The sequence below is a fragment of the Oryzias melastigma genome, linkage group LG7, assembly GCF_002922805.2.
Source record: "Oryzias melastigma strain HK-1 linkage group LG7, ASM292280v2, whole genome shotgun sequence".
NCBI lineage: Eukaryota > Metazoa > Chordata > Actinopteri > Beloniformes > Adrianichthyidae > Oryzias > Oryzias melastigma.
Window position 1 is genome coordinate 14,212,962 of NC_050518.1, and position 9,668 is coordinate 14,222,629.

Below are 9,668 nucleotides of genomic sequence, written 5' to 3' on the forward strand. Positions count from 1 at the left end.
TAAAAGTGCAAAATCACTAAGATTTTAGTCAAAAACTTTTTTTTTTCATTTTTTATAGGTAGAATTAATATGCTAGCATGTCTGAGTAAAATCTTTGTTGATAAGCTAAACGAAGCTAAGTAGCTAGACTAGGCTAAGCTAAGAGTGACTAAGGCTTTTTGTCACCAAATATGGATAGTTTAATCACATCAATGACCTTAAAAAGAGGACATTTTTGTTCCGATATAATATAGGACATAAATATTTAACTTGCAAAACTCTTTTAAGAAAAAAAAAAAACATTAGCTGATCAAGCTAGGCTATAAAATATTTGTCAAAACAAAGTTTGACAACAGCCCAAATGCTAACAGCACACTGCAAAAACTGAATCTTAAGGAAGTGAAAAGAGATTTATTATGAGAAAAACTGTCTTATCTTCTGTCTTTAAATTATAATAAAAATTCTTATCAGGAACGTTTTTCAAAAAGCAAAATAATCTTAGCTTGAGAAAATACATCTTAGTGACTACAATTTTCTTTTTCGAAACAAGAGTTCTAGTTAAGACCACTTTTCTTAACCTATTTGAAGATTTTTTTGTTTGTTTTAAAGAAAATTATCAGTGGGCTAAAAATGACCATTTACTTCTAAGAGGCCGCTTTTTGCAGTGCATGTCATTATGAGGGTTTCAGGTTGGAGCCTCTTGGTTTACTGTTGCTCCTGTGTGAAGTTTCTGCACAGTGAGTGAGGATGTTCGTTGTGGCTACTGTACAATTCCTGAGGAGTCCTGTTGTTCTGCAGCAATGTGGAGAAATGCGTTTAACTTGAACCCCATTATGCAGGTTCGAGTAGAGTGGGTGTAATGTGTCACGGGGACATCTGCAGCTGACATTTGTAGCTTAACACTAAAGATCTTCCAACCAAATGTTGCATAGCAACTAATTTTAGCATTTTAGCTTTTTGTCGTGTCACCCTGCAAGATCTGTGCTTTTTTTTCTAGTCACTTTTAAAATAAATGACTCCTCTCTACATTGTGACTTTTTCATTACATTAAAACCAGTGCTGTGAGCTCAGTGGAAAACAAATGCGGTAATATGACACGAGGCGCACTTAATGATTAATTACCCCAATTTTTGGCTTTTAGGTTTCCCCAAATGACATTTAACTTATTGATGTCTATCAAATGTGAATTGGACATTTCATCATCCACTTATATCACAAAACTTACGTGATAAGAGGATCGATGTTCACGATCCAGAGGTTTTGTGACAAACATCTTTCCGATCTCAGGATCAATACTGAACACTTCATTGGGTGGCTGATCGGCTCCCACACCGGTGATGCTGTACCGAATGGAAATGTCCTGGTCCTGGTCTGAGCGAATCTGCATCACACACAGGGGGAACAAGAAACAGGAATGAAATTATCTTAAAAAAGAAGGCATTCCATTAGAAGTTTATTTGTATGGCACATTTTGTGTACAAAGATCATTGTGCTTTACATAAAACATTAAAAGAAAACATTCAAAAGAAATAGCAAATGAGTGATCATTTTGTAAATGCTTAGTAGCATCCACTCTATAGTGATTCGGAATCACACGTTCAGCGATTTCAGTAATCTTGGTATCAAAAACTTCAGCCATTACTCCTTGTATTTTTGGTATTCAGAAACGTTATAGTTCTTGAAATATTGAGCAAAATATACTCCAATGAAAGTGATTAAGAAAGCCTTCAAATGTCAATATTTTCAGTCGATAAGCAACAAGTCTTTAAATATATTAATGGGGCCATGTTTTAATCTTTTATTTTGTAATTTTCAAAAAATTTGGAGTTTAGCTCATAACACATTCAATATTTTAGCAAAATTGCCATGTATTGGTGATTTTTAAGCAATTTTAAAACAAAATTTTCAGAAATTTAGGTCAATTTCAGCACTATTTTAAAGTTCTTTAACAAAATTTAACATTTTGCAAATAGTCTTTGCATTTTCAGCAAACCCTTCCAGTAATTAAAGTAAACTGCTTCACCATTTTCAGCCAAAAAACTTCAGCATCTTCAGGAAAACACATTCACACTAGCAGGTAATGCAAGTTTTCTAGTTGATGAATGCATTTATGAGACCCCTATCTCATAGCATGATCCAAACATTCCTTAAAAACCTACTGTGGACAATTTGGTCCATCTTTTATGCAGTTCATCATCACTCCACTAGGGGCAGTAGGAGGGCTTTTCTTGCTCATTTCAAAATGGCTGCCTCCATGAAAAAGTTTAGCCAATTTTTAACATTTATAGCATTTATCTATTGTTATTTTTTTTTTAAAGGACTACTTTGTGTATTGAAAGAATGTAAAGTTAATTGATAATTCTTTATAATGGAGTCACATCATGTTAAAAATGTCAAATTTGAGACAGTGGGAAAAAAAGGTGAATTTTCTGAACACTTGCATTTTAAACTAACTAAATATTTACCAAATTACGCAACACAACATAAATATTTAAATCTGTATCTAATAAAATTAAATTGTGTGATATTGTGGATTTCATCAAAGGGTTTAAAAACATCTTAATCTAAAAAATATACATTTTTGTTGACTGTTTGATGCAGTGGGCTTTGCAGGGTTAACTAAGTTGAGTGTTTCAACTGATCTAATGCCACTTTTACAAAAGCATGTTCTTGAGCTCACGTTTAGCAAATGGATACAAATTAGATACAAGTATCTAAAGTGGGAAGAGGCATGCTGCGAAATGTTAAAGTAGTACAAATCTTCTGAATATTCCCCCAGGCTACTTTTTTCCATCTCTAATACGATATAGTATGGACTTGATATCATATAGTGGTGTCATGGGCAAAAAACCCAATTATTAATCTCTCCTCCATGACCATATTTGACAATCAAAGTGTCTGATTGATGAAAATTCAACCTTAGTTTAACGTGCGTTGTGAGTTAAATTTACAAGTCCGTAGTCGAGTTCTACGGACTTAAAAATATGTGTAGTAGAGCGTGAATACAAGAGCTTTTACTGCGAAAGCCTGAAATGCGTGTTTATATAATAGACTTTTTATTGAAGGTTGTGAACATAAGAAGTCTGTTCCAGATCTATGGACCATAGAAGCTAAATTCTGCAGCTTGTCCTGACTCTGGGAACTTACAAAACGATGATGACTGGAGAGGTGTGGTTAGTACATACTGTGTCAGGAGGTCAGTCATGTGTTTTTGCTAAAACCATTCAAAGCTTTATAAACCAGTGAAAGAAATCTAAACTCTATCCTCTGGCAGACAGGAAGCTAGTTGAAAGACCTCAGAAATTGACTATTTTGGTCAACTTTTTGTGCTCCTTGTGAGAAGAACATTAATGTTTCACAATAAATCACTTTGCTTTCTGCAAGAAACGAATAAACTATTTTTTATTTATTTGTCCTAATTCTGTTTTATGCTTATCAAGTAATTAAAAAAGAAAAAAACGTACAAAAAAAAAAAAAAAATTTGAGATTTTAAGGTTCATATCCCATCCCCCGCATTTACAAAAAATATTGAACTTGGAATTAATATTTGCAATATTGACCAGTATCAGATTAGTATCAGATCGATACCCAAGTGTTTAGTATCGCCCAGCCATAACAAACACTGGAAATAAACTTATTTTTAACCATCTTTACCCCACCTTTTTTTAAAAAAAAACATATTTTGTTCTTCATAATATAAGTCTTAAGGTGAGAGCAGCATTTTGCAGCACTAATGTTTGCCTCTGGAACATACAGGCACACTCACACTTGTTTGGTATTTGGAGCCTAAATGCATTCAGGGATTGCTGCTGCAGGGAGAACTGTGCATCCAGTAAAATATGAGTTCAACATATATTTATTGCTCCTTCTGGCAGTCAGGAAAAAAAACTGGGAGTATATGACTTGAGGACATAACACAAAGACTGCAAAAACTGCCCAGAAAAAGGAAAATAAGCTGGAAAACTTCTGTAAATATTCAAACTTTATTTTTAATTAAGGAAAAAGCCAAATAGCTGGAATAATTGAAGTCTAAAATCAAGAAGTGGCCACAGGAGGAAAATAATTTAATAACTAGGAGACATGAGAAGCAGAGGGTTCTTTTGAAAAATTGCCTGCATTTTGGTTCTGCTTTCCTTGCCAGCTAAGGAACTAATAGGTGCATAAATTGATGCCCTCTGATTTGGACCAAAGTGCTGCGTAATTGGGACTCATTTGAAGGAGTGGGTCAATTTAGCGTGTAAAGAGAGTTCAAGCCCTCAAGCATCTCATTTCTGTCCATTACCGACATGACAACCTGTGAAATCAGCTGGTGGATCAAAATGACCCAATCATACACTTTAGTTTTCCAGGCAAACGCCACAACAGCGCACGCTTGCTCCCCGCTCCCACCGAGAAAAATGTCCACGCTTCTTCATTCTAATCAATGAGTGGAGTGCAGCAGATGAGTAAAACTGTCCAAAGTTGTCTCCATCTTCCAGCACTCGAGGAACCAATTTAGCCTCACTTTTTGACACAACAGGAATCCTGCCCTGCTGTGGAGATAGCTGGAAGCTGCTAACAAGGGCGGCGAAAGGACATACAGTATTAGGCAGGTGTCATCAGGACGACTCCAACTGCTAAAGTAAAAAAGCCCGTCATCATTACCTTAAATGCTTGCATAACCGTTAACACGGCGGATCACCCCCTCCAGCTTTAACATTATCATTAAATCTCTGCTACAGGAGTACAACTGATGTGTCGCTCGAATCAAATAAAAATAATCACTTATACACACCTTGCTGCCGAGACTGCCAGAAGAGCTGTCGCGGTGTCCACTAATTCCATTTGTGCATGTAGGAATGTGTGTTTTCTTTGGGGAATCGGGGGAGGACAGTGTCAGACTGCTTTGCACACATTTCAGCGAAAAACCACTGACAGCTATTATAATTAATGAGCTGTGGGCATTTACTGCTATTACTTTAAAGCAACTCTCACCATGAAAGACGAACCCACAAGCAGATATCATGCTTTTAACTTGAAAGTTCTGTCAGCCACACCTTCCATTAAACAAGCAGCTCTGGACATCTAGCATTGTTTCCTCCGTTCTTTCCCTGTCCTCGTCGCTCATCTCTACGATCGCCCCTCTTGTCACAGACGGAGGCCGTGCACTGTAATTAAAATACCTTCAGCCTGTATGCCTTAGAATGGAAGTTTACACTGAATAGTTGGGGGAAGGATATCTCCCCCCAATGTCATTAGCTCTTCCTGCAACAACATCTAAAACTTACAATTGTGTTCAATAGCGGCTCTACAATACATAATCTGTTTGTGAATAGACGCTTGAGTATGCAGATGCACACTTGAGCCCGCAAACACACACTCAGTGCTCAAAGACTTCTTTTTTTTCTAAGAAAACAAATTACCTAAAGAGAGTTTCATAATAGCAGATTGTGTTACCTTCAGTTCTTTTATTATGCGTGCTCGAACAGTCCACGGAAACCAAAGTAATGAGAAAACGCTGCTGCCATGTTGTCTGGTTCATGATTAATAATGAATGTAATAAATCTCATGTGTATATGCATTAAGGAATCCAGTAATGGATGTCGAGAAAATGGATCAGCGCGCTCTGGCTGCATGTTATCACTGTCTTACTTTAATCACAGAATATTGTGACAGGCAGGATGTAATATCAATAGCATGTACACCCTCCCAAACCTCTACCCTCTCTACCCGCATTGGTCCTTTTGTTATTTTTCCTTAAAGAAGAGGAACGTGTTGAGAAAACGTCTGTACGTCACTAACACTAAGTGTTTTTCACACAAGACCTTTTCACGCTTGAACGCCATATTAATGAAGCTGATAGAAGAATACACTGAAGCTGATAGCTTGCTAAAATATTAGCCAAATGCCAAATTAGCCAAAAAAAAAAAAAAAAATGGAAACATTTCTAATTTTGCCAACCGAGCTACCATAATGTCAAAATATTACCTAACTTCAAATTAGCCAAGAAACAGAAAAATGTCTACCTATGTCAAAACAGCAAGCACAATGCTAAAATATTAGTTAAATCAACCACCAAAAGCAAAACAAAAACAAAAAAATGGTAAAATGTTTAATTTTGCCAAAAAAACAAGCATAATGCTAACCTACCGGTATTAGCCAAACTCCAAATTAACTGGAAAAATGTCTAATTTTGTCACAAAAGCTAGCATTATGCTTAAGTATTTGCTAAACTCCAAATTAGCAAAAAAAAAAACTGGAAAAATGTCTAATTTTGTCAAAACAGCTAACATTGTGCTAAAATATTAGCTAAGCTCAAAATTAGCTCACATCATGAAGCAAATCTAATTTTGTCTTAACAGATAGCATAATGCTAAAATATTAACCAAACTCCAAATTAGCCAAAAAACTGGAAACCTGTCTAATTTTGTCATGAAAGCAACCATTATGCTAAAATATTAGCTAACATCCAAATTAGCCATTAAACTGGAAAAATTTATAATTTGACCGTAATGCTAAAACATTAGCTAAAGTTCTAATTTGCTAAAAAAAAAGAAAAACACCAAAAACTTGAAAATTCCCTAATGCTCATCAAAGCTAGCATAACGCTAAAATATTAGCTAAACTTTAAATTAATCAAAAAACAGGAAAAAAGTCTAATTTTGTTAAAACAGCTAGCATAATGGTAAAATATTAGCCAAATTAGCCAAAAAAAAAAAAAAATCAGGAAAAATGTCTAATTTTGTCACAAAGGCTAGCATTATGCTAAAATATTAGCTAAACCCTAACATTAGCCAAAAAGTTGAAAAATGTATAAATTCGTCAAAACAGCTAGCATAATGCTAAAATATTAGCAAAACTTCAAATTAGCTAAAACAAATGGAAAAGGGTCCAATTTTCTCAAAACAGCTAGCACAATGCTAAACTATTAGCTAAAGTCCAAATTAGCCAGAAAACTGGAAAAATATTCAAATAAGCCAAAAACAGCCCACATGTTGCTCACTTAAAAGCTAAATGCCAAATTTCCCTAAAAACCCAGTAGCTGTTTAACATTTTAAGTTTGAATGTGTCTCTAGTTTAAAGTTCACAAGTTCCAAAGTGCTCAAGGTTTTTAAAGGATTTGAGCAATTTCCCATTCATTTCCTAAGGAACATATTTTGTGTAATATTTCAAAAACTGTAAAGTATAAAAAACAAGCAGTAATGTCCTGAACAAACTAAGCCTTAGATACCAAGATTGCTGAAATCATTGAAAGTTTTTTTTTTTTGTGGGGTTACCAGTGGCAGGGCTAGAATAATTGGATGGGGGGTCTCCTGTTGCCCCCCTGTAACTCCACTCCTGCAGGTAATCTCCAGGTAAGGGTGAAATTCTGAAAGTTTGGCTTAAAAAAGCCTTTGGTTAGATACAAGACTGCTATCAGAAACCAGACATCGTCTAAACGATCCATTTGTCTTTGGATCAAAGCAGTTCTCTTCATTAATGACAGCTCGTCTGGTTCTTAAGCAGATCCTATCAACAAGGACAGCGCTCTTCTCCTTGGCAAAGCGATCTAAAATGAGAAATTATTATGCCACAGGGTCCTCAGGGAAAACATACAAGACAAGATAAAGAGAGGAGGGTGAATAAGACTGATGCTCTCAATTTGAATTTATTGTTACTCAAGATTTTAAATAAAACTATCCAGTTCCTTCTTCTTGTGCCATTGTCCTTAAGGTCTTTCAATTTGTCTGTTTGTAATTGCAAGAGACAATTATCAACAAGGTTGTACAAGTATGCAGACTGTATATAGACGTTTAAGGCCGATCAAACCTTGCGTCAGGATGTAGTGTCATAACTCAGTTCATAGTGAATCCAGAGGAAATAATTACTTAAAAAAAAAAAAAAGAAACATAGGGTTGTCTAAACTTATTTAACCAATAAATAAGTCCTGACGTAAAAAAGTAAAATTGTTAGAAGCAGGCTGTCTACTGCCTTCATCAAAGTTTCGGGCTCCCATCATTCCAGATAAGTTTATTCTGCAGAATAATTCAGATGGTATATTATACAAGCAAATCATCTTCAATATTAATGCATGTTTTGGACAAACAAAATTTACAATTATTTTCAATACAAATTTAACTCATTGTGAGAGGTAGAAGATCATTAATTCCAACTTTGTGCATTTTCCTACTCTACAAGCAAAGATAAAATGGTTCATATAAATGATAACTGGATAAAAAAAAAAGTACAAAACCCAATAAACATGAAAAAGGGGTGACAATTAAGAATTTAGTGGTTAGGACCTAAAAATAAGTCTAGAAGTGAGATGTATTGATGTTTCAAACTATTTTTGCAACAGTTTTGGCACATCTTTTAAATGAATGAATCCAATCAGACATATTTCTAAATGTCATTTTAATCTGAGCAAGAAATGCCTCTTTTAATACTTACTGTATATTCAGCAAAATGTTGTAAACAACAGTTTGCCATTACGAGGACTAATCTAAGCAAATAATATACTAACTTAATTTTCAAGCTGCTCTCCCTGTGTGTGGTTTACAGAGGTGTGTGTTTGCCTCACTAATTTTGATTGTTGCTTGAACCAACATTTTACATTTCAAAAGTAAAAAGATTAAAATAGCCCAATAATGTGTGAAGGAGCATACATTGAAAGTGGAATTCCTTCACCAACAGAAAAAAATGGATTAAATGATTTTCAACTAAAATTTTAACAAACCAAACACACAACTGACCAACCAACTGACTGACCGACCAATCAACTGACCAACCAACAGAACAACCAACCGACTGACCGTCCAACTAACTAACTGACCAACCGACCAATCAACCAACCAACCAATCGACCAATCAAACAACCGACTGACCAACCAACCAACCAATTGACTGACCGACCAACTAACCAACTGACTGATCGATCAATCAACCAACCAACCGACTGACCGACCGACCAATCGACCACCCAACCAACCGTCTAACCAACCGACCAACTAACTGACAGACGAACTAACCAACTGATCGACAGACCAAACGTCCAACCGACCAACCAACCAACCAACCAACCGACAACCAACTGACCAACTAACTGACTGACGAACTAACCAAATGACCGACCGACCAATCGCCTAACCAACCGACCAATCAACCAACCAACTGACGACGGACTGACTGACCGACAAACCAACCAACTAACCAACTATCCAACTGACCAACCAACCAATCGACCAATCAGTCAACCAGCTGACAACCGACCGACTGACCGACCAACCAACCAACCGTCGGACCGACCAATTGACCAATCAACCAACTGACTGATTAACCAACTGACTGACCAATAGACCTACCAACCAACTAATCAACCAATCAATTATTGTTAGATGATTAACATCCAACTCACACAATTCCCAAACCCCAAATACTGCACTAAGAGTATGGATGTAATACAGAGTTATTGGAAAAAGGGTTTATTTTGACAACTACATAACATTGATAGAAAAATAAGTGGTGTAAAACAAACACACAAACAAATAAACTTTTTGAATAAGTATTATTTTCTTGTGTTTTTGTCTAGTTTGTCCTGTTTTGCTGTGTTTGTGATGTTTTGGTCCGCTTACATTTACCTCTGACAGCTGTCTTCTTTGTTGGCTTTCTCTTCATGCTCTGTCTTAGTTTTTGTTTGTACAAAACAGACATTTTTACTTCTTTAGATGATG

The 9,668-nt window shown here is 35.8% G+C and overlaps 1 protein-coding gene across 1 annotated transcript in view; it reads right to left on the reverse strand.

Annotated features, from left to right (window-relative positions):
- LOC112159049 (cadherin-4) overlaps window positions 1-9,668 on the reverse strand; it is a gene marked incomplete in the record, with an annotated part of 327,458 nt that overhangs the window by 57,504 nt on the left and 260,286 nt on the right. Inside the window, 1 exon segment of the mRNA XM_024292864.2 lies at window positions 1,205-1,360. Coding sequence (XP_024148632.1) covers window positions 1,205-1,360 — 156 coding nt within the window.